The sequence below is a fragment of the Macrobrachium nipponense genome, chromosome 1, assembly GCF_015104395.2.
Source record: "Macrobrachium nipponense isolate FS-2020 chromosome 1, ASM1510439v2, whole genome shotgun sequence".
Taxonomy (NCBI): Eukaryota; Metazoa; Arthropoda; class Malacostraca; order Decapoda; family Palaemonidae; genus Macrobrachium; species Macrobrachium nipponense.
The window spans coordinates 51991798-52016976 of NC_087200.1; the positions used below are offsets into that span (position 1 = coordinate 51991798).

The window sequence follows — 25179 nt, forward strand, 5'->3', positions numbered from 1 at the left end:
TAATAATCTACGATCAACTCCAGCTCGTTGATTCCTGAATGGAAGACAACTTGCGCTTTCAAACCTTTCATTCAAGATTCAGTTTCATTTCTCATTCTACCATCAGTCATTTCCAACCGTTTCCATTCTTCCTGTGAGTCTTCTCTCTCTTATAAACTCTATTTGCCTTTCTTTTAGGAGATTTATTTGTCTTCAACGTTCAAGTATCACTCTCGTTACAGAAACCATGAAGACAGAATGGGGTCTAATAGTAGTATGACTGATATGATTAACCCAATAGCTGCTGACTAAAGAAATTAGATGATATGAATGTATATCAGTGTATATCATATATATATATATATATATATTATATATATATATATATATATATATATATATATATATAAACACATATATATCATAATTGTATCAACATCGTTGCAATAATACTCTTAGACTCTCTTCCATCTTCATGCTTTTTGCAACGAAAAAGTTTTTGTAGTGATTTTTAACAGGATGTCAAAGAATGTTTAATGAGCTAGAGAGAGAGAGAGAGAGAGAGAGAGAGAGATAGAGAGAGAGAGAGAGAGAGAGAAGAATGGAGAGGAAAGGTGAATCACAGAAAAATGTTATTGTTATGATACAAATAAAGTTTGTTCATACTTACCTGGCAGATATATATATAGCTGTATTCTCCGAAGTCCGACAGAATTTCAAAACTCCCGGCACACGCAGTGGCGGCCAGGTGGTTAGTACCCATTCCCGCCGCTGGGAGGCGGATATCAGGAATCATTTCCCATTTTCTATTCAGATTTTCATACCACTGTCCCCTGAGGGGAGGTGGGTGGGTACTTTAATTATATATATCTGCCAGGTAAGTATGAACAAACTTTATTGTATCATAACAATAACATTTTGTTCATTAAACTTACCTGTCAGATATATATATAGCTGACAATCCCACCATTGGAGGTGGGAAGGGACAGAATAGAAGGATTAGGAAACACCTCAAGTGCAGATGATTGACATCTTGATTCCTTACCTGTTAGCATAGCTGACTTCTTGATTACTGTCACCGAAGTCTGCTTTTGCTTTACTAGAGTTACCAACAAGGTAGTGACCTGTGTAGTTGGTGCGCTCTAGATGATCTGTCAACGGGAGCGTGACCACAATGTGACTAGACCATATTGACCATACTGTGAGGGCAACGAAGCTAAAACCACCACCTGACCTAACCTATCGAAGTTAGTCCCATAACTTCTAGGCTAACGAAAGGGAAAGCGCCTCAAGCGACCAACCCTTCAAAGTTAAAAGCACCCTATCCCTTTTCTATAGGATAGATTCGTGCTGCTTCCTGCCTCCAATAATATTTCTACGGATATGTATGGTCCTAGCGACTCGCAGATCTCATATGTCGTCTTCACATCCCGTCGGGAGTGTGAAGCGAACACAGAGTTGCTTCGCTCAAACGTGGCACTCAGGATATTACTGAGTGTCATGCTCTGTTGAAATGCTTCCGAGGCCGCGCCCTCACCTCGTGAGCATTTACTTTAAAAGGTTTCAAATCTTTGTTCAAACATGACGAATGAGCCTCTTAGAAAGACTCCTTAAAAATAACGCCAGGGCGTTCTTCGACCTGGGCAAGTCTGGTCTTTTTACGGAACACCGCAGATTGTCCGAATGACCTTGACTTTCTTTAGTTTTATCAAGATAAAACTTGAGAGCCCCGACAGGACACAGGACTCTCTGTGGCTCTTGCCCAATAATTTGTGCCATCACCCCTTGATCTCCAGGCCTCTGGGCCAAGGGTTTAGACGGGTTTTCGTTCTTAGCAAGAACGGAAGGCTTAGAGACACCGAATTATGTCCTCTAAAGCCACCAAACCTCTGATGATGGCTAAACCTCACTAACCCTCATTGCCGTAGCTAGAGTGTTAGAAAATTAGCCTTTCTGGTCACGTGTATTAAGTTTTACAGAAAGGAGAGGTTCGAAATGCTTTGACATCAAGAACTTCAGACTACGTCTAAGTTCCATCAAGATTTCCGCAGACCTCAAAGATCGTGAAGGGCTTTGTTGTTTGACAGATCCGAATCTCTGAGCCTAGAGGCCGTCAACAACATATTTCCGTATTCTACAATCGTTGGGACTGTTAGCTTATCCCATAATTCAGACGGAAAGGGAAGACGGTAAAGTAATTCACAGAGGTGGAGGTGTAGGAGCAGTCAATTTTCCTGCACTATCTCCAGAATCGGCCCACTCCGATTGGTACACTGCAAAATATGCAGCACTGCTTTGCTTTGGCAATGAGACTTGTAATTAATCTTGAAAATCCTCTCGCTTCTCGACAGTCTGAACGCATCCAGACTCAGAGCGGAGAGGTTTTAGGTACCTCTCGAAGTGAGGCTGTTAGAGTAGACCGATTCTCTCGGGAAGGGTCCTTGGAAAATGCCCTCTGAAGGACGTGACCCTCTGTGAATCCAGCCTCTCGAAGGCCAACATGGGGCGATCAGCGTCTTTCTCGCTCCCTCTGACGCCAGCGATTATCTTATCAGATTTCCTAAGCTTTTGAATAGGGGAAAAGAGACTAACCAACTATCCCCATTCCATACTATATGATTGCGTCTATTGCTACCGCTCTCGGATCGAGAATAAGGGAGCAACGTAGAGGAAGCTTCTTCGTCTTCAATATTGCGAAGAAATCTACGAAAGGACGTCTCCAACGTCCTACACAACTCTCGACATACTTCTAAGCGAGGATTACTCAGACGTCAGTAGTTTGCTGCCGCCGATCGAGAAGATCCGCACGGACGTGCAATAGTGTAACGAACCTCTTGAGGATCGTTACGTTCCGTGCCTATGTCGATAACCATCTCTCTCTTCTTGGGATATGAGAGAGCTGCGAAATTATCTGAGACGATTTGGACCAATCGACCAAAAACTCACTCTTCGAGGAACTGGAGAGCCAACCAAATTGCTTCCAATTCTCTTAGATTATGTGCCAGGACCTCTGTCCGGATGCCTGGCACCCTCTCGGTATCACCTGAGGTGATCGTCAACCCATTGAGAGATGTTTAGAATTATTTCTAGATCTTTGATGTTATTTCAGTCCTCCTGCAGGAAAAACTGTAGAGGTCTGAATTGCAGTCTATTCAGGGAAACAAGCTTCTCCAGCGAGGAAATGGTCCCCAGCAGACTCATCCATTCCCTCACTAAGCATGCTTCCTTCCCTAATAAGGCTGCGCTTTGCATAAGCAGGAGAGCATTATTATAGTGCTATGCCGCGGTAAACTCGTACAGAATTCTGTTACAGTGCGGTAAGCAGCGCTGACAGGTCTAAGAGATATCTCTGTTGAAAATTTCTTAGCAATAGGAAGTCGTGTTTATTCTGATTACTAGAAATCCCCTCACCCGAGCGAAAGTCATGATTGTAGGGTAGAGATATGGTTCGTCAATCAATCCCGCGGAGAGAGAGACATAACCGACTGAGCTAAACAGCGAGCTACCTGATACTGAGTTGGTGACACTGTGACAGTCACAGGCAGCAGGCAGCAGCTTATGTTCACCTTCTCGCAGTCTTATGCCGAGTTGCCAGCTATTCTATTCATCTAAGGAATAGATTTTACATTATTTGAACAGAAACTCTCAAGTTGGCATATTTTAAGCGAAACAAAATTCGCTAAATACAGAAGCTGATTTTTGTGTTGTCGTAACATTACGCTTAATTAACCAAATGTTAAATCGGAAACTCCTGAAAGTTTGCCTGGAGTACCGATTAAATATACTGCGTCATCCACAATGACAGCTCTCGTCTCGCACTATTCTGCCTGAGTTACCAGCTACTCTCTTCTACGAAGGAATAGGTTTGTTACTATTATCGATAAGGAAATTCTCAAGCAGGCATATTTAAGCTAAACATAATTCGCTGATGCCGACGCTGAGTTAGTGTTGTTGTAACAATACCTTTAGCGTTGTCCTTACAGCGGAAACTCCTGGAAGTTTGCAGGAAGGACCGATTAAATACATTCACAATAACCGTCTTTTCGGTTGCCATCTGTAGAGGTAACCATGATATGCATATATGACTTGAACCCTACATTAGTAATATGACGCAAAGATAAAATACGTAAGTATTGTAGTCACTTGAACATAAATTCTCTACTACATTCTTTCCTCGACGAGGAGGAAGAGGAGAGAATGGAAATTGACTGTCTTCGTTCTCTTTGCCAAGAGAACGAATTAACATTATTCGATTGGAGATCAAGTGAGAACCGAGGATCGAAAAGGACAGTTCAAGCTTCTTATGATATTGGACATAAGACTTCATGGACGTAGTCTACAAGTCTTTTTCCTGGATGAGCCTCTGACTAATGAATGAGAGCTCTTTCGAAATTTTGTTACTTATCCGCTTATGCGATAAAATGTTATTAAGAACTTTGTCAATGAGAACTAACCCAATTGCATGACGGAAAGTAATCCAGGAATTCGAGCATATAGCCTTCCCGATTCCCGCAGAAATCGAGAAGGGCAGGATTCCTGATTAGAGACTGGGCTTACGACAGGAAGGACCTTAATGTTCACCTTCGGCAGCGCAATCCCGAAAGCAGACGAGGCGTTTTATGACACCGAAATCTGCTTACAGTTTTCTTGGAATTCATCAAGTGATGGATTCTATTGAACGCTCCCTTCGTAGAAAGCGAAGTAGACATCTTGACGAGACCAAACTCCTTCCTCTACTTCGACGACGCCCTCTTGAAGAACGTTCTTGCAGGAATCCTGCCGAACGTCTTGATGCGTAGGACGCCTATCGTTCTGAAGAACGTCCTGGCAAGTGCTCTACTGAGCGTCATGACGTGTAGGATGCCGAGCGTCTTCAAAAGCGTCCTCGCTAGCGTCCTGGCGAGCGTCCAGATGTGTAAGACATCGAGCGTCTTCCAAAAAGCTTATCAATGTTTATGACGTCGAGCGTCTTCCAGAGCGTCCTGATGAGCGTCTCTTCGTGTAGGACGTCGAGCATCGGCAAAAGCTTCCTCACGTCTCAATGCGTAGGACGTTGAGCATCTTCAAGAGACGTCCTCGCGAGAGTCTTACCGAGCGTATTGGTGCCTAGAACACCAAGGGCATCTCAGAGAGGATCTTGTCGAGCGCCCTGATGCATGAAGGCCATAAGACTTGACCATATCGTAGACTTAAAAGTGAATTCTCTACTACTTCATCTTCTCACTAAGCATGTACTCTAATAAGCCATGCTTTCGTAAGCATGAGAACATTATATAATATAGATGTTCTGCTGCGTTAGATTCCTTTAATAATGTTACCTACGGTAATCAGCATTGAAAGCTGGAATATCTTTCTTATTGAACGTTTCTTAGCAAAAGGCAGACAATATTTTATTTATGTTTGCTTAACTATCCCCTCAATCCGAGGCGGTAAGACCGCGATTGTAGGGGAGAGATACGGTTAGTCATTCCATCCCGCAGGACAGACCTCTCATGACTGAGCAATAGATGGTTACTGCGTTGGTCTAAGCGATAGCAGCCCCCTCCGTTAGTTGTCTGGCCTTACTCTTCCAGAGTTGCCAGCTACTCCATTCAATAAAGGAATCTTATAAAATTATTATCGAACTTCAGGAAGTTCTTATTAATGTATATTTAAGCGAAACAAGACTTCGATAAATCTAGAAGCTAATTAGGTATTGTCATAACAATCCCTTTAAGCGTAGTCCTTCCTAGAAAAGTCCTGTAAGGATACTGGTAATAGAGTTGCACAGCAAAGAAGTAACTACGGTATGTGCTTATGATTTGACCGTATCGTATTATCATACAGCAGATACTCTACTACCTTCTTTCCCTGCCGAGGGCAGATAGAGAAAGGAGCAAAACTTTTACTATCTTCGTTCTTTTCGTTAATAGAACGATAGAAAGAGAATATATTTCCTTAAGGAAGGAAGTTAATCCAGGAACTCTTTAAATCTTCGTAATTTCCTCATAAATCGCGGAAGAGACAGAATTCCTGTTCATCTCTAGGGTTTACGGAAGGAAGTAGATATTTCCTATCCGCCATCATACCCAAAAGTCGATAAGATTCTTATTAAGAAACCAAAGGTTTCTCAACCGTACGTCTTGGTAAAAACTTCGACATGACTGTTGCTTATCAAATACGGAGGCGTCCCGAAAAGCGTCCTGCCTTCAAGGGGAGCGCCGCTCATGAAGCGTGCTAGTCATAAGCCGATGTACGGTGATCGTCGTCCGGACGAGTATTATGGACGTTCGCAACTCCTGACAAAGAAGGCGGCCGCTTGTGCGACATCTTGCGTCTCTGTCACGCTCATCGACACTTCCAGAAACGCACTCAAAAGGACGCCTTAGGGTACGCCTTCTTCCTTTTCACAGTAAGAATGATAAGGCGATCTGGGCGCTTAACAGCGTTCTTCCTATTTCCTTCTTCTTTCTCCCATGTGTTGGAAAGTCGTCAAATTGTTAAGGCGGCGATTACAATCGCACGACAATAGAGAGAGGACGTGAAGCGTCCTCCTCAATAAGCTTCTATTTAAAGGCGCGAGTCCTTCCGAGAGCTCCAACCCCTGTACGGGGAGGACGCCTCAGAGGACGAGAAGCAATCCTTCAGGATTCGTGCACGTGCACGATCTTTGGCAGCCTGAGAAGCATCTTCAGGTCTTGCCGAAGGGACGCCAGATCGGTGGGGGTTCCTCGTAACCCTCCTTCGGCTTTCGACATGCCCTCTCCCTGTGGTCCTGGGAGTCCGACAGAGGTCTAGACCTAGAGGCATTATAAGGCCGATCTGACGCCCCCCTCCACAACACTAGGGGCAAAATCAACATCACTACACTCACAACACTGATTGGAGAGCGAGCACTTTTTCAAGCTTACTTGATGTAATCCACCATAATAGAAAGGGCATTACTTCTCACAGAACTTCCTCTAGGCCCGTAAGCCATACCACAGGGTTAGGCAAAATAAAGTCTACTGGTTCTTCCTATTTCCTTCTTTCATTATCCTAACTTCTGTTACTGTGGAGGAAGACCTCCTGATTCTATCACGCTCTAATTTGCGTACATACGAATCATACGTCTCTTTCGGAATCAGTCAACATTACAGTAATTACATTGATCTTTCAACAAAGAAAACATGTAAACGTCATGTATACTAAGCGAGTGTCTACGAAGGTTTTCGGTAGCCTCCCCTTACCCGTTTGCAAGACAACAAAGTCTGAAACTAGGCTAACTAGATTTCAGACATCATATGCAATGAAAAAATTTTAATTAATTTATGATAGCGTATGCCTAGCCACAAATCCAAGTCAATCATCAAAAAAATAAGTAGGATACTTAAGCGGCTAATGAAGTTTCAAAATCCTGGGCGGAGGTAGTGGAAACAGGTGTTTTCACTACCGCGACAGAGAAAAATCTGAATAGAAAATGGGAATGATTCCTGATATCCGCCTCCCAGCGGCGGGAATGGGTACTAACCACCTGGCCGCCCACTGCGTGTGCCAGGGAGTTTTGAAATTCTGTCGGACTTCGGAGAATACAGCTATATATATATCTGACAGGTAAGTTTCATGAACAAAAGGAATCTTCTGTAGAATGCCTGAAACCTTCTTTTGTGTTAGATGTAGGAATTGTTAATCTATGTGTAATGTTGAGTACAAATTTGACTAAAATCAAGGGAATAAAATGTTAACTTCATTTTCAGTACAGGTGAAGTAAGAATTATGCCTGAGGTGACCAAAAGTAGATAAAAAGGAAGGCAAAGCATAACTATTTCGAGGTGCCATGACTGATAGGAGGTAATACAGTCACTATAATCAATTAGTAAATGTACTGTAATGTATACATCTATATATACATAAACACACACACACACACACACACACACACACATATATATATATATATATATATATATATATATATATATATATATATATACGTATATATACATATATATATGTATATATATGTGTGTATGTATATGTGATAGTAGCTAATTAACACTATTGCACTGATTTATATCTCCTACCTGGTAACTACGGGCTGCTCTGGGAGCAAGAGCCCGTGTTGGCACAAGGCCAGCTTAATCTCAAACAACAACATCCTACCTGGTAAAAGAACATCTACGTAAAAGCTAAATTCAAAACACAGCATCAGCAGACATATATATATATATATATATATATATATATATATATATATATATATATATATGTGTGTGTATATGTATATATATATATATATAATATATATATATATATATATATATATTATATATATATATATATATATATATATATATATATATATATTTATAAAGAAAAGAAGAAAAGGATCAGCCAAGAAGCTGATGTGGACGAACGACAGGAGGATCTTTGGAGGACCTACCATGGACGAGGAATGGAAGACTGTGAAGGTGTGGATGGGCGAAGGCGCAGGAAGGCAGTTCCTCCTCCTCGCAATACCCGCCCTGCTGCATGTTGACCGTCCTGACGTTCCCAGCAGCTGCAGCAGCTGCCGCAGCCACGTGCCCCGACGAATTGTTGTTGTTGGAGTTGCTGATCGTGTTGATGGTGGTAGAGCTGCTGCCGCTGGCTGCCGCCGCCGTCGGCAGGGAGGCGGGAACGCCTGCCGTGAAGGCCGCTCCGTAATCCGCCAGGTGATTGGGTCCGCTAGTCACCTGGTTCGTCACTTGACCCAGCTGGGTCAAGCTGCCTATGGAAGTGGCCGAGGGAGGACTGTTGCAGCCCAGGTCCCCACCGCCACCGCCGCTGCTGTTGCCGCCGCTGCCGCCCCCGCCTCGAATGCCCTGTTGGACTTGGTGGTGGGCGTAGGTGTGGGCGTACTGAGCCGGAGGGGTGTGGCTCTGGGGCAAAGAGGTGAAGAACTCGGAGTAGGGAGGACTGGCGATGTGGGAGGACGCGACCTGACCACAGCCTATCTGACGAGGTACTGGGGCGACGGATCCCACCACAGCATCAGCCATACTGCCTCTCAACCTCCACTTTTTGTCCTCTGTCACCAAAGACTGACGCTCACGGGGGCTAAAAATTGAAATTCTGGCTCCCCAACCAACCACGGGGTCCCTCGGTGCTTCTGGAATTGACAGTGCTCCTAATGGCGCTGATGTATACCGTTGAATCTATTTCGCGCCCGACTGCTGCAATTGCCAAAGGATCGTAGAGGGTTCGGCCGCCCACCAATGAGAGCGCGAGCCGTGATTGTAGTGACGACTGGGCCTGACAGCAGACATATTGGTTCCAGACTCTTCATCTCCCTTATACCCTCCCCTGATGACAAATCCACCTGACTCCCTTCCTCCCGAAAGCTTCCCGGCGGCTCCTTTCCTCTAGCCCGTCATATATTGGACTCTGACGTCACGGGGAAAGACCACACAAAATCCGCTTCTTCGCCTGAGCTCGGCTGTGATTGGGCGATGTTTCGAGTCCAGGCGATAACTGGATGCAAGAAACCCTGGAAGTTCACAGACCGACTTACGCAACAAGCCCCGCCCATATGGAAAAGTGCCCGCTGATTGGCTGGCTGCTGACTAATCGATTGGTTTCCAGCCACTCAGGACTCGGAATAAATCTGCTTTGCCTAATTACCTTCGCCACCTAGAACTTGGGGAAATATTTCCCCTCACGAGAAACAAGTATCTCCGGCGAGTGAAATGTGAAAAACGGAATGCAAATATTATTATCTCGTCCCAAAAGGGACTTAAGCGAATGGATATCTTCATTCAAATCAGATTACCATTTGGAAAACGGAACGATTCGAAGGATGTATCGTCGCATCTTCTGCAAAGGGAGAAGCAGATACTTTAGACAAAACGGATCTTCAACCGAAGAAAAAGCAATTGACTTTTTTAACTTACCCAAAATGAAAGAGTTTTAGAAAAGAAAACCAGGAAATAATCACCTTGAATATCTAGAGCTCTCTCTATGATACTTTCAGTTCTTGGTTTATAAAAGAAACTGTAGAAGTATCGGCGAATTCAATCTAACTAAAGATATCGTTGACGGTAATGACATTGGGACTTGCACAAGACATTGCATTCAAACAGTTGTAAGGGTACATACTAAATTTAAGATACTTTTGTTTATAAATTGACACCTTCTCTCTGTCTTCATATATATATATATATATATATATATATATATATATATATATATATATATATATATAGAGAGAGAGAGAGAGAGAGAGAGAGAGAGAGAGAGAGAGAGAGAGAGAGAGAGAGAGAGAGAGAGAGAGAGAGAGAGTCTAATAGTTTAATAGGACATTTTTTAAAAAGGAAATGATAAAATGAAATTAATTGCTTCCTGAGATTTTATTTTACATTTCACCTAAAAAGACAACAGTAGATACACGTTACTTCATGACATAAGCGAATGCTACAGGAAAAATAATAGGCAGAAATTCTTACCGAGCGCTTTCATCCTTTAATGAGACATTGTCGAGGCACAAATGAGATACAGTTATAAAGAAAGTTACCAGGTAAACAAAGAGATCAAGAATACCAGATGGTTAATGGTTAAAAAGGTCAAAATCAAAGAGATAATCCGACATAACAAGGTCACAAACTGAAACAGACTTAACCATTAGAGAACTGAAGCTTAGCCATGCAAAGTTCAAAAACATTTGTGCAAATCAATGTATTAATTTTGTTGCTTATATTATTCTACAACTTTTTTTAATTATGAAAGCATCGAGTTTAAACAAACCAAGACTTGAATTTAGAACACTTCCATTATTTGATTAGATGAAACAAGATTCAATGATATTCCTTTTAACTGTGTCATTCCATGGGATTAAAGATCTCACTTGACTCCAGTTAATAGGATGATCTATATCTCTTATATGTACGAATAATACATTCGATATTTGTCCAGTTCCCACAGAATATTGGTGCTGTTTGAGACGTTGTGAAAGAAATTTTCCAGTTTGTCCGTAACGTACTTTATCACACTTTTTACAAGGAATTGCATGTATGGAGCCGGGAAGATCTATAGGAGAACTTTTTATTACTAAACTGAGGGGATGTTCTTAAGGGCTCTGTGTGCCTGTAGCCCGCAGTTTGTTGACGCTGAGATTAAAACTACTCAGCTTTGCTGAAGTGACTCGAGACCAGGGAGACAGTTAAAGTTGCTTGATGGAGTGATACCGTTTAATTAACTTTAGCTTATATGACCTCACATTTGTATTGATAAACTTATTCTGATATTTCACATATCTAATATACCTTAAAGAACGTCAATGCTGAGGCCTCATGTGATCAATAAATTTCTCAAGGGATCGCTGTTGCCTTTAGAGTCCTCTTATATTTCATTCGCTCTGAGAGTTTCGCTGTAGCGAGGTCACTTTGAATTCTGTCATTGGTAAGTGTAATAACCACGTATTTGGAATGCATGGTGACACTATATATATATATATATATATATATATATATATATATATCTATATATATATATATATATATATATAAGTCATATCACATTTCCGTGATTCATATACATATATCGAGCTACAATGTCCTTTATATCTAATTCGCTCCACCTCGGAATTAATATATTTTCATATATGCTTAACCGAAGGGGAATTTTTTCTCGATAATTAGGACTTAGCCTGGACCCGGGCGCACACCCATGGAGCTTTCAAATCCAGGAACGTCAGTGAAGCTTTTACCTACTACACCACCGCAAGAGGCTATCTATATATGTGTGTGTGTGTGTGTGTGTGTGAGTGTGTGTGTGTATGCATACATTGTTTAATCTCAACCACAATGGTAAACTGTGAGTAAAATTTGCCCGTATTTTAACACTTTTCACCACAATCCCTTCTGGATAATCTCTTAATGTTTTACTTGTTCAAGTGATTGCCTAAGACCTTGATTTCAGGTGATACTAATCACTCCTGGGCAAGGCCAAAAGAGGAAGCGATTCCTGCGCTCAGTAGCCGGCCTATGTGACTGGTTCCATCTTGAACACCTAGCCCAGATGACATCACTTCCGTCGTGCGCGATCCAATAGAAAATGCAGCCCCCACCTCCACCCATACAACGGTATCTACGATGATCAAACTCGTAATCCCTGATGTGATAACAGGGCATCACACGAACGAATCACTCTCAGAAGACGTTAGTAACTTATCCAGGACACTTGAGTCCTCCTTTGCCCCCTTGAGCTGCCCTTTGCTATCACCCACGTGGCTGTCTAGAGCCTCAGTTACTTTTGAAGCCAATCCCTTTAACACTACCCTCCATCGCTGGCGGCCTCAAAAACGAAGAATTCGTCTGCCGACGTAGGTAATGTACCTAAGTCAATGTTTTGATGCGAGTCACATCCCTCTTATATATTCTTGTACACTTTTATCTTCCTTTTCATAGCGCTACTTTCCGCAGTGAAACCTATATCTTGTTTTGTTCAAAGTAAGCGTGTAACACAAGAGCCTCATCCTATTTGCTGGAATCGCGTTGCCTGGCACCTTCCTGGCAATTCCCTGATTCCCTATCAATGTGTTCTCACTTGAAGCAGTCCCCTTTGAGATTCTTCAGAGAATGATCCAGTTGCTTGTAAATGTTGCTAAATGGTAGGACCCTGTTTACCTGTCGTTATTTGCAGTTTCATTCTTCTGATGCGTGTGTTTTTCTAACGAACGTAAATGTAATTAATCAAGTGAAACATAAGTATCTGCTTGATGTCCTCAGTCAAAATCTTCGCATATGATTTACCTGAACTCATCTATCAAAGTCAGATTTCACCATTCCTAAGGTAAGTTACCGTAGCCTTCAGCGTAAACTATGTCACTATATATATATATATATATATATATATATATATATATATATATAATATATATATATATATTAATATCACCATCGTCATCAGCCATTGCTAGTCCACTGCAGATAAAAGCCTCAGACATGTCCTTCCACTCCCTTCTGTTAATGGTCTTTCAATGCCAGTCTATACCCGCAAATTTTCTTAGCTCGTCAATCCATTGTCTTCTCTTCCTTCCTCTGCTTCGTTTGCAATCTCTAACGACCCATTATGTTATTCTTTTCGTCCATCTATTATCTGACATTCTCATTATACCGATGTCCTGCCACGTCCATTTCTTTTTCTTACTTGTTGTTAGAATATCCTCTACTTTAGTTTGCTCTCGTATCCATGTTGCTCTTTTTCTGTCTCTTGGTGTTATTCCCATCATTATTCTTTCCATAGCTCTTTGAGTTGTAACTAGTTTATGTAGTCTAAGGCTTTAGTAAGGCTCCAGGTTTCTAATGCATAAGTTAATACTGGTAGGACCACCTGATTAAATACTTTTCTTTTTAGAGAAAGTGGCATTTTACTTTTCATAATCTCATTTTGTTTACCAAAAGCTCTCCATCCTATGCTTATCCTTCTTTTAATTTCGGTCTCATGTCCTGGGGAAACACTTACTGTCTGTCCTAGATAAGTATATTCATTAAAAATCTCTGGCGGTTCGTCCATAACCCTTATTTCTTGTCTCTGAGTTTTCATTGAGCATCATCTTTGTTTTACTCATATTTATTTTCAGTCCTACATTTCTGCTTTCTCTATTCAAATCTTCTATCATCTTTTGCAGTTCTTCCACTGATTCACTGAACAGAACTATGTCATCTGCAAATCTTACGATGTAAAGGTATTCCCCATTAAAGTTAATTCCTACATTTTCCCAATCTAAATTCTTGAAAACTTCTTCTAGGCACGCTATGAATAATTTAGGAGAGATGGGGTCTCCTGTCTAACTCCTTTCTCAATCGGAAATTTCTCACTGTCTTTGTGTAGTTTTACGATTGCTGTATTACCCGTATAGATATCTTCAAGTGTTCTAACATAAGATTCATCTATTCCCTGCTTTTGAAGGGCTTTCAAAAGCTTTCTCATAGTCTACAAATGCCGTACAAAGCTTGTTAATTACATGGATATGGTCAGTTGTCAAATACACGCTTCTAAAACCTGCCTGCTCTATTGGTTGATTAAAGTCTAGCTATCTTCTATTCGGCCTAATATGATCTTTGAAAATATTTTATATATTACTGAGAATAAACTTAATTGGCGGTCATTTTTAAGGTCTTTTGTGTCTCCCTTTTTCTGAATTAATATAATAATAAAGTTTTTCCAAGCTGTAGGTCTAGAGCATTCTTGCAAACATTTTGTGTGAAGTTCAGCGAGTTTCACTATTATCAAATCTCCTCCATCTATTACTAAATCAATTGTTAGGCCATCTTTTCCTCCTACTTTGTTTCTTCTCGCGCCTTTTAATGCTTTTTTTACTTCTCCTGCTGTTACTTTTGGTACCGGCTCAGGTGTTTCATTATCTCTATTGACAAAGTTATTTCCTATATCACTATTATACAGCATTGTATAGAAATCCCCAGCAATTTTTATCACTCCATCTCTTTTGTTGATAATATTTCCATTTTCATCCTTTAAAGCAAATATCTGTTGGCGCCCTGTTCCAAGTCTTCTTTTCATCAACTTGATGCTTCTTCCCTTCTTTAGTGTTTCCTCAATTTTGGTCTGATTGTGTTTACGAATGTCTTGGGTTTTTGGTTTGTCTATTGTTTTAGATAGTTCTGCTAATTCTATTTCATCTCTCTTGGATTTTACCCTCATTTCCAATCGATTCTTTATAAAGTTTTTGGTGTTTTCTGATAGTTTTCCTTGATCATGTTTAGGAACTTTTCCGCCTATCTCTTGTGCAGATTCCATTACAGATTTTGTTAAGTTACTATTCATTTCTTCTTTACTTGCTTCCATTTCATCATGTAGCCTGGAGCATCTATTTTGTATTGCTAAACTAGCCTTATCAGAGTTTTCTCTTATTACAGGAATGTTTATTTTCTTTCTTAAAATTATTTTTCCTCTTTATTTCCTTAGATCTAGACAAATTTCACCTTTCACCATTCTATGGTCGCTTGACTTTAACTTGCTTAACACTGTTACATCTTTAACTAAATTAACTTTTTCACTGAGAATAAAATCTATTTCGTTTTTCCTTTCTCCATGTTGGTTCTTCCATGTCCATTTTCTATGTTCCTTTTCATAAAAAAAGGTGTTCATGATTTTTAGATTGTTTTTTTCAGCAAATTCTAGAAGCATGTCTTCTCTGTCATTTATTGTGCCTTCTCCGAATTTACCAACAGCTGATTCTCCTCTCTTCTTTTGACCTACTTTAGCACTGAAATCACCCAAAACAAATGTAAATTGAGTCTTATATTTTTTTCAAAGATATCTCCAGATCTTCATAAAAAACTTTTATTTCTTGCTTTGTATGGGATGTTCTTGGTGCGTAGGTTTGAATGATCTTCAGTGTGTACTTCTTATTTAGTTTGGTAGATAATCAATCCTGCGATTCTATCACTAATACTATAAAATTCTTCTATGTTACCTGCAAGTTTTTTTATTAATAACAAAACCCACTCCATTTTCTTTGTTCCTTTCATGTCCTCTGAAGCAAAATATATGACACTCTCTTAACTCTGTATAAGATTCCCCAGTTCTTCTAATTTCACTATTATATCCCAGTTCTCCTATTTCACTTAATCCTTATATCCCAATTTATTTCTTTCAGCTTACTTATATATGTGCAAATATACTCATTTAATTCAATGTGAATATCGCCTCTGCAGGCAATATTCACTTTGGCTTAAATTATAACTATAAATGTGTCTTATTCCGTTTCCAATTAAGACTTTGTTTAGAAATATTACGAGAGGACCCTAATGTTTCAACCAAAACCCAGTCACTTTAAATAAGGTCAATGACCTTATTTAAAGACTACAATCTTTCATTGCATTTTGCGTATAAGACAATAAAAGCTTTTTATAAAAATTATTTCACCTAAAACTGGATATCGCGTGCGGAGGAAGGAGAAATATTCGGAGACCTCGTGGTGGCAACACAGAATTGCAGCCCCCTCCAGGAGTGTGGGCAAACAAGGAACGACAGGTTCCATATTGTGACGTCACGTGGCTCCGAATTGAAGCAGAACCGCATATAGAAAAATGATTTATCAGATCAGTAATACATTTTTTTTACGTCAAAGTTTTTTTATAGCCATGTTTCTTGTCTAGGTTTTATGGATGTGGTTTAAATTTTTGGAAATTCATTCTATTTATAATTAAAGGTAGAGTTGAATGAGGGGTGACAGCAGTATTTGTAATATAATAAATGACCCTAACGTCGTAGAAATGCTCGTAATTTCACCAATCCAAACGGAAGACTAAAAAAGTATAAGAATTTTAAACCTGCAAAAACCAAAACTCAATATCCAAAATGCTTCAAAATTCACCAGACCAAAAAACAGCAAATCCAAACTGGACCAGAACCTTCAAGAAATAATGACTTTATTTAGCCGTTTAAGGACGGGGAAGGGGAACAAAGACCTCCAGATAGAATTGGAGCATCATTTTCCCCTCGGGAGGCTGCGAGGGGACGGAACAGTGGCCCGAGGGGAAACGAACCCACCATCGGGCGCCGCTTAGTTAAGGGCGGCTCCGTTGGGGGTCTCTCAGGGAACGCTCCGGAACTGAGGGTGAAAGAAGCTGTTTTGTAAATATCTCTTGTGAAGTTTTGATGGAGTCTCTGATGATGACACAATGTTATTGGGGGCCAAATTAGATGTGTATTCACACATGCACTCTTACACATACATACACGCACAAATACACATACATTCATATTACATACATAAACATATACACGGACAGGATATGTAACATATTATACAATGTATACAAATGAATGCTTTTGTGAACGTGTATCTTTAAGCAATATGCCCGTTTGTACGCGCGTGTGTGTACGTGAGAGAGAGAGAGAGAGAGAGAGAGAGAGAGAGATTCAGTTAACAACTAATTGATATCCCAATATTTTAAAATCACGAGTTCAACAACCTTCCTGCAAGTTTGGAAGAAAAGCTAAGCTGGCGTGATTTGTAAACTTGAAGAGAGTGCAGTGAAAATAATAATAATAATAATAATAATAATAATAATAATAATTTGTGCTTTTTAGATGGTGAGGCAGCGAAGGGATTGTTAATGGAAGCAAAAAACTCAGTTGGAGATCCCCAAATAATAGATGTGGACCTTCAGCCGCAGTAAGCGATCAGAGAAGCTACTTGGTCTGTTTACAGAGGATATCTGATACATCTACTGATCACCAATTATTTTTATTGTTGATATTATTATTATACTTATTTCAGTAGATGAAACCTATTCGCATGGAACGAGGCCACCAAAGGTCCATTAACTTGAAATTCAAGCTTCTAAAGAATGTTTGTTTCAACCTCTCACCGCAGACCCAACACTGCAGCAGTAATTGATCATAATACATGCGCCAGAGATTTTCATCGCCTAGCGGAGAAGCGAACCCGCGGCATCTGAGTGGCAATCCACGACACTGACCACTATATCAGCAGACAAGGTGCACTCTCTTCAGAATAGTCTAGAGGCCTCGAGGTTGTTAACAGAGGTTATTTATCGTTATGCTATGGATAGCATAGCCAACTTTGACGTTAAGAGCATCTGCGTCGTCAATAATGAGGTACCGGGAGGGGTATGCCGCCTTGGCAAAAGCACTTGATGATCACAAGTTGCTTTGGGGAGACTCGGTAATAATAATAATAATAAGAAGAAGAAGAAGAAGAAGGAAAGTGACGGACGCCTACGGAGGCAGGATGCAACTCGGAACCCGACACTACAAATGCCACCCAGTCGAATTGCAGAACTGTGATAAAGAAAAAAAAATACCATAGAAAAAATAACGTAGTACAAAAATTTAATACGAAATACAAAGTACAAGAGGAACTGCGTCGGGAACACTTCATGCATAAAGACAAGTATGGGATTAACACTGGATATAAACTGCTAAGAAACAACTGGAAAAACAGAAAATCTGTAACATTGATGAAAATACACTTACAAGAAAAAAAGGAAAGATCTTTCATATTATTATTATTATTATTATTATTATTATTATTATTATTATTATTATTATTTAGGTGCAATCGTTTACCATCATAAATTTTTATCTAGTGTATTCTGTTTACCTATCTCCGTATATGGCCCTGAGCTTAAATAGAGAATAATAATATTATTATTATTAATATTAACAATAGCTAGGGTGTAAAGTTTATTATTATAACATTTTATCTCGTGTATTATTATTACTAATAATTAGTATTATGATTATAAGGTTCCCGTAATATAGCTGAGCCAGCCAACCCACGGGATCCACCTCAGTACTGTACTCCATACCGCCCACACGGGCCCAAGAACACCCCCCCCCCCCCCCCCCCCCCCTCCTTCCCTCGCACACACTTCACGATGTCGTCAAAATCCCACACCCGGAAAATTATGTGTGAAACCACTTCCGATCACCATTAAATCTTGGCGGCAGTGACATGCGAATTAGTTTTGGCGTTTTTCAAGGGGAAATCAGCCTTATTGGCCGTGGATCGAAGGCTCATTTACGCCTAATTTGTCACGGACAAGAGATGCTGAGGGTGGTATGAATGGAGCAGGACCGGATTGTTTCAAGTTTCTGATTTGTTCGTTATTCGTAGCACGACCAGATTGTTTCGTGTTTCTGATCTGTTCTTTTTTTCTCTCTCTTTTCTTTATTTCATTCCATTTCTTTAAGCTGAATCTCATCTTAAATTGGGGTATTTCGACGAGTGTCATCTACGTTTATTAAACCCAGATTTATTAGTCTTCTGATGACCAAATCTCTCATATATTCGTAAACCCGATCGAAAACCAGAGCCACGAAAGTGTGGGAATATCCGCGAGGGTCAAGAGGATGACCGTACGATAAATATTTACACTTGAAATTAAATCTTCAAATGGGCCAGTGATCCCGTTTTCTGTGGGGGATAATCCTTGCTCACGAGAAGGTATTAGCGGAGGGGGAACTTTAAAACGCGCTCTAATGCTGACGTCTATAGTAGCCGGTAGTCACGGGCCCACTTTTCCTACTTCTGATTTTATGGGAAGTGAAGCCAATGAATAATCATGTGAACGTAAGAATGCTCTCTCTCTCTCTCTCTCTCTCTCTCTCTCTCTCTCTCTCTCTCTCTTAGAAAAATCAAGGAATAGTACTCATGGTAAATACTCACACACACACACACACACACACACACACACACACACACATATATATATATATATATTATATATATATATATATATATATATATATATATATATATATATATATGACACATACCCTCCCCTACCATTACACACTACAAAATAAGATTCCAAGCCACAAAGATTAGAACGGAAACATATAATTAATCTGTTTGGGTCCGTTATGAAATTCAGAACGTAATACAAATACACTGCTTTGTTTATTGATAAAAATTTATGAAATATAAAATCTAAATGATGAAAATGATTCCTTGACAACACAGGGACAATGATGATTCCTAAGAACCCAGCAAGGAAGGCGAGCAGAGGCAGGAAGGTCTTGTTTCCCTCATAGATATATTAGTATATTCCCATGGGTACTATACGGCCTGGATGATAATCTCTCCATCAGCCATTGTTGAACCAGTCTTCAACAGTTTTACCGCCGCGGTTGACAGTAAACCACTTATATCTGTCACAATCCACACCCCTCAAACAGCGTCACCCACCTCAACCCGGGCACCTCCCCCCCTACTACAACAACCTGTCCGTCACTCCACGTCACCTCTATTGTATCCCCCTCAGAATGGCTCCATCTCTGTGGTATCCCGTTTTGGTCGCTCGGTTGTACTATATCCGTCGTGTGATCGTGTCAAGTGGCCTTGGAAAGCGTTGAAACGTTTCATGGTCGTGATATATTGCGAATGGGTTATAGACCTTGGTTATAGTAGATATCATGGAAGATACAAGCGATATGACAGCATCGTTATAGCTGTTATTTACACGTCCTATTATAACTATAATGGTTACTATCGTTATGTATCACGTGGTCAAGTAAGAACATTTTTTAAGATATGTTTTCGCTTTGGAATTTGTATATATATACACATATACTATATGTATATATATGAAAATGTAATAGCCACATGTATAATATATATATATATATATCTATATATATATATATAATATATATATATGTGTGTGTGTGTGTGTGTGTGTGTGTGTGTGTGTGTGTGTGTGTGTGTGCATACATAATATTCCAGCACTTCTTTCTGTGCTCCTGATCACGGGAGTTAATGAGGCCAGAAGACACCAGGGAATAATTTAAATCCCATCCTTCCTGGGTCACCAATAGAGACTTACTGCCACACTTACATATGCTTTGTATATGAACTCTTGAAAGGCATCCTATGTCCATATTTTACCAGTGATCAGGAGCACAGAAGGAAGTACTCGAAATAAATGGTAGCAACGTTCAAATAGTGTTTTATGGGCCTTTTAACTTCATATTATACTGTTGTATTACAGAAGGACATTCATTTGTATATATGTTCAATAATATATATACACATATTTCAACGAGGGAAACCTTTTCCAAGCTAGCTCGCCCTTCGAGGATTATGAATATGAAATTGAAATAAATAATTAACTTTTAACTGTCCACGAATTCATATTAAGAGTTACGCTCAATGTTATTTTCAAGTACAAGGATAAATATTTTACTTTTACCTCTCTCTGAATTCGTAGTAAGAGTATGCTCATTCTTATTTTTTTACAGTTAAGATTTTGAATAAAGGAAAACTGAAGGAAATGATTCGCCCATTCTGCATCTCTCTCCCTCACCCAACCCCCTTAGGGGTAAGCTTTAATCTTCCTGCGGCTGTGCGATCTGTTCCAAGGAGGCCCCAGGCTTAATTCCAGGTGCGCTCCTTCAGACACTTCCTTCCTATGCTGGCGCTGGCTCTGGAGGAGTAGCTAGCTACCCAGTAGAAGAGAAAGTCAACAGACCCATTGTTACTCCCACGTGTTGGCCACCATGACACCGACATAGTATGTCCCGGGACTGCCCGCTCGCCTACACCATGCCCGTGACCCCTTTATAAAATAAACAGAGTACCCGTGAAGTCAATGCCACCTGGAAGGGCATCGCATGGGTAGGTCAGACTTAGAGACGCTGGAGAGACTACCCAGGAGACTGGCAGTCCTCTCGCTCTCTTGGAGCCGGCCCTTGTTCTTCAAATGTGGCTGGTCTAGAAGCCTGAGTAGCTTTTGTTGTGAACCGCTTTCACTATTACCCTCCACCGCTGGCTCCCTATAAGATGAGAAGACCCCATCTCCTGAAGAAGGTAATGGACTCAAAATCAGCCATGTTCCTGCTATTTCTTCTCACTACTTTCTTCTTCTTTTTTTTCTGGTGTGATTTACCTCAGTGAGACCTGTGTTCATAAGTGAATTGCATAACATTCTTAACATAAGTGTATGAGTCAGAGCTGCAAGATCGAGTTGCTTTGTCACCTTGAACATACTCGCTCGAGTCCTCCTTATTTACGCTATCGACTCATTAAGTAACCATATACATTCTTGATTGCAGACAGAATGCTTGCTGTGGAAATATCTGATCCTCGTGTGTTCACAGCGGCCCAGCCTCTGTATCTTATTACTGTGCCCTTTGAAGTGGGTCCCCTTTGTGTTCTTGCTGGATCCTTCATCTATTTCATAGTTGGTTATTCGATGGGACTCGGGTTACCTTTCCCTAGTATTTCTCTGTCCTCTGATTCATGTATTTAGTGTAAATGTAATTGATTAAGTTAACCCTAAGTGTCTATTTGATAACTCCCTCTTATGAAGAAGGCTTTAAGCTGACCCTCTTCTTGTTATGTGTTTTACCTGAACCCAGTGTTAAGTCAGATGATATCTCACCTCGGTAAGATTCCATAGATTTTCAGCTTAAACCCACCGATTGGCCTTATGTCAGGCAAGCTAACCCCTGGATATATATATATATATTATATATATATATATATATATCTATCATATATATATATATGTGTGTGTGTGTGTGTGTGTGTGTGTGTGTGTGTACTGTATATGTTATATATATATATAATATATATATATATATATATATATATATATATAATATATATATAATATATATTCGTATTGTATATTGTGTGTATGCTATATATATATATATATATATTATTATATGTTGCTACTTTTATAATGCATATATCTTCTCTTGACTGTATAAAATGTTAGAAGAGAGTTTTACAAACATTTACAGATTCCTTAGTTGGCTTAGAGTTATAGGATGTCTTAAAATGTGTGTTCAGATTTCGCATAACATAGTAAAGGTTAATATAACGTAGAATGTGAAGAAAGAGAGATTAACTTTGTCCATTCCAAGATAGAAATTGTTTCCAATACTTGTCATCACCTCGAGATTAAGGGAGCTCGTGGTCTCCGTGATGTTTTCATAACATGTCAATCATACATGTCAATCATACTTGCTCGCTCGATTTTTCTGTAAAGTTACATCATATTAGAAGCTTCTAGAAAGATTGCATCATCTTTCGCATGCCCAGAACGTTTTGTATGATATCCACTGTCCAGTTTCCGTACGAAGGAAGATTCATTCAGACTTGGAACCTCATTGAGTTTAGATTTCTCGTCTCTCCCTCTCTCCCACGCCATACTTGATATTAAAGTAACGTAAAGATTTATACTTAGACATTGGTCACTCGTGAATTTTAGATTTCGGATTTCTTAGAGTTATTTAGTATTATTTAGTGCTTTTTGTGAAATCTGAACAAACATTGTACAAGTGTGTAACGGCGCCTTATCTTTTGTGAAATATTGTGAATTGGTGAATTTTTTTAACTAGCTGCAGCAGAAAGAAAATTGGTACCAAGGTAATGTGTGTTATATTTTTATTAGTTGCAACTAATAGTTACAGTGTTTCATGAAACAGGTTTAAATTTTTACACATTGCAAATTTTTGTGTTTTGTATTTGTTTCATTTGAGGTGATTTTTATGTGCACTTGTTCATTTTTCTTGTTGAAGCGTGTGTTTTTATTTTTATGTTCTGTGCAATTAGTGTTTTTTGCAATTTTGGTATTTTCCACATTTTTCTGTGTTTTCATTTGCATTAACAATTTGATTAACCTAGTTGTTTTCATTAATTAATCGTTGCACATTTAAATGAATTTAGCATTTGTGAATTAATTTGCATTTACTTAGAATTCTTTTCAAGTTTTATTGTTGTTTAGCACTTGTGAATTGATTTCCAAATTTTAATTATTACCTAATACTTCTGAATTTTGATTGAATTATTTTTTTTAAATTTTGTGATAAATTAATTTTGATTTAATTTTGCTTAATTAATTCAAGAATTAATTCAACTTTCCTTTGTTTTCAAGCAACAGTCATTTTCCCTGATATTGTGAATTTCACTTATACATTTTGAGTTTGATAATAAATTTTTGTATTTAAGGTAATCGAGCTGTTTTCCTTCAGTTTTCTTGAAGTGAGTTAGAACCAGGGAAGTACTTAGACTTCTGAAATCAGGGAAATACTTAGACTTTTTAAAGTGTTGATGGAGTGAGCCCTTTAACTTTAATTAATACACATAAGATTAACTCACACCTGTTTTAATGAACTTAGTCTGATTTTCTGCAATACTGGTAAGTTGTTTAAGGGATCACTGTTGCCTTTAGAGTATTCAGTCGTTTAGTACCTGTGATGAAGGATCAGGTGACTGGCTGCTGTGAGGTATCAGTTAATGAATGGTAAGTGTAGTAACCAGATACTTGGCACTTCGTCACAAAGTGTATATATATATATATATATATATATATATATATATATATATATATGTGTGGTGTGTATATGTGTGTGTTGTATATATATCTATATATATATATATATATATATAAATAATATATATATATATAATGATAATTATATATATATAAGTATATATGCTATATAATACTAATTATATAGATTAAATATATATAAATATATATATATATTTAGTTATAATATTACTATATATACAAATGTAATGTGGTTTTATAGGTTTAGATATATATAGGTAGAAATATACATATATTTTATACACATATATATATATTGTGTAATATTATGATTATTAATAATATATCATCATCATCATCATCATCAGTCATTGCTAGTCCACTGCAGATAAAAGCCTCAGACATGTCCTTCCACTCCCTTCTGTTAATAGTCTTTCAATGCCAGTCTATACCAGCAAATTTTCTTAGCTCGTCAATCCATTGTCTTCTCTTCCTTCATCTGCTTCGTTTGCAATCTCTAAGGACCCATTCTGTTATACTTTTTGTCCATATCTATCTGACATTCTCCATTATATGTCCTGCCACGTCCATTTCTTTTTCTCACTTGTTGTTAGAATATCCTCTACTTTAGTTTGCTCTCGTATCCATGTTGCTCTTTTTCTGTCTCTTAGTGTTATTCCCATCATTATTCTTTCCATGGCTCTTTGAGTTGTAAGTAGTTTATGTAGTCTAAGGCTTTAGTAAGGCTCCAGGTTTCTAATGCATAAGTTAATACTGGTAGGACCATCTGATTAAATACTTTTCTTTTTAGAGAAAGTGGCATTTTAATTTTCATAATCTCATTTTGTTTACCAAAAGCTCTCCATCCTATGCTTATCCTTCTTTTAATTTCGGTCTCATGTCCTGGGGAAACACTTACTGTCTGTCCAAATACGTATATTCATTAAAAATCTCTGGCGGTTCGTCCATAACCCTTATTTGTTTTCTCTGAGTTTTCATTGACCTTCATCTTAGTTTTACTCATATTTATTTTCAGTCCTACATTTCTGCTTTCTCTATTCAAATCTTGTATCATCTTTTGCAGTTCTTCCACTGATTCACTGAACAGAACTATGTCATCTGCAACTCTTACGATGTAAAGGTATTCCCCATTAATGTTAATTCCTACATTTTCTCAATCTAAATTCTTGAAAACTTCTTCTAGGAACGCTATGAATAATTTAGGAAAGATGGGGTCTCCTGTCTAACTCCTTTCTCAATCGGAAATTTCTCAGTCTTTGTGTAGTTTTACGATTGCTGTATTACCCGTATAGATATCTTCAAGTGTTCTAACATAAGATTCATCTATTCCCTGCTTTTGAAGGGCTTTCATTACTGCTTATGTTCTGACAGAATCAAAAGCTTTCTCATAGCCTACAAATGC

At 39.0% G+C, this 25179-nt stretch overlaps 1 protein-coding gene across 2 annotated transcripts in view; it reads right to left on the reverse strand.

Annotated features, from left to right (window-relative positions):
- The window catches only part of LOC135220170 (class E basic helix-loop-helix protein 22-like), a 29439-nt gene extending 20055 nt beyond the window's left edge, over positions 1 to 9384 (reverse strand). Inside the window, exon 1 of one of the 2 annotated variants that reach the window (XM_064257462.1) lies at positions 8381 to 9384. In XM_064257462.1, the coding sequence (XP_064113532.1) occupies positions 8381 to 8978 (598 nt within the window). In that variant the 5' untranslated portion in view covers positions 8979 to 9384. The remainder of the gene's footprint in view (positions 1 to 8380) is intronic. The other variant, XM_064257461.1, reaches the window with a different exon arrangement.
- Between the last annotated feature and the right edge of the window lie 15795 nt (positions 9385 to 25179).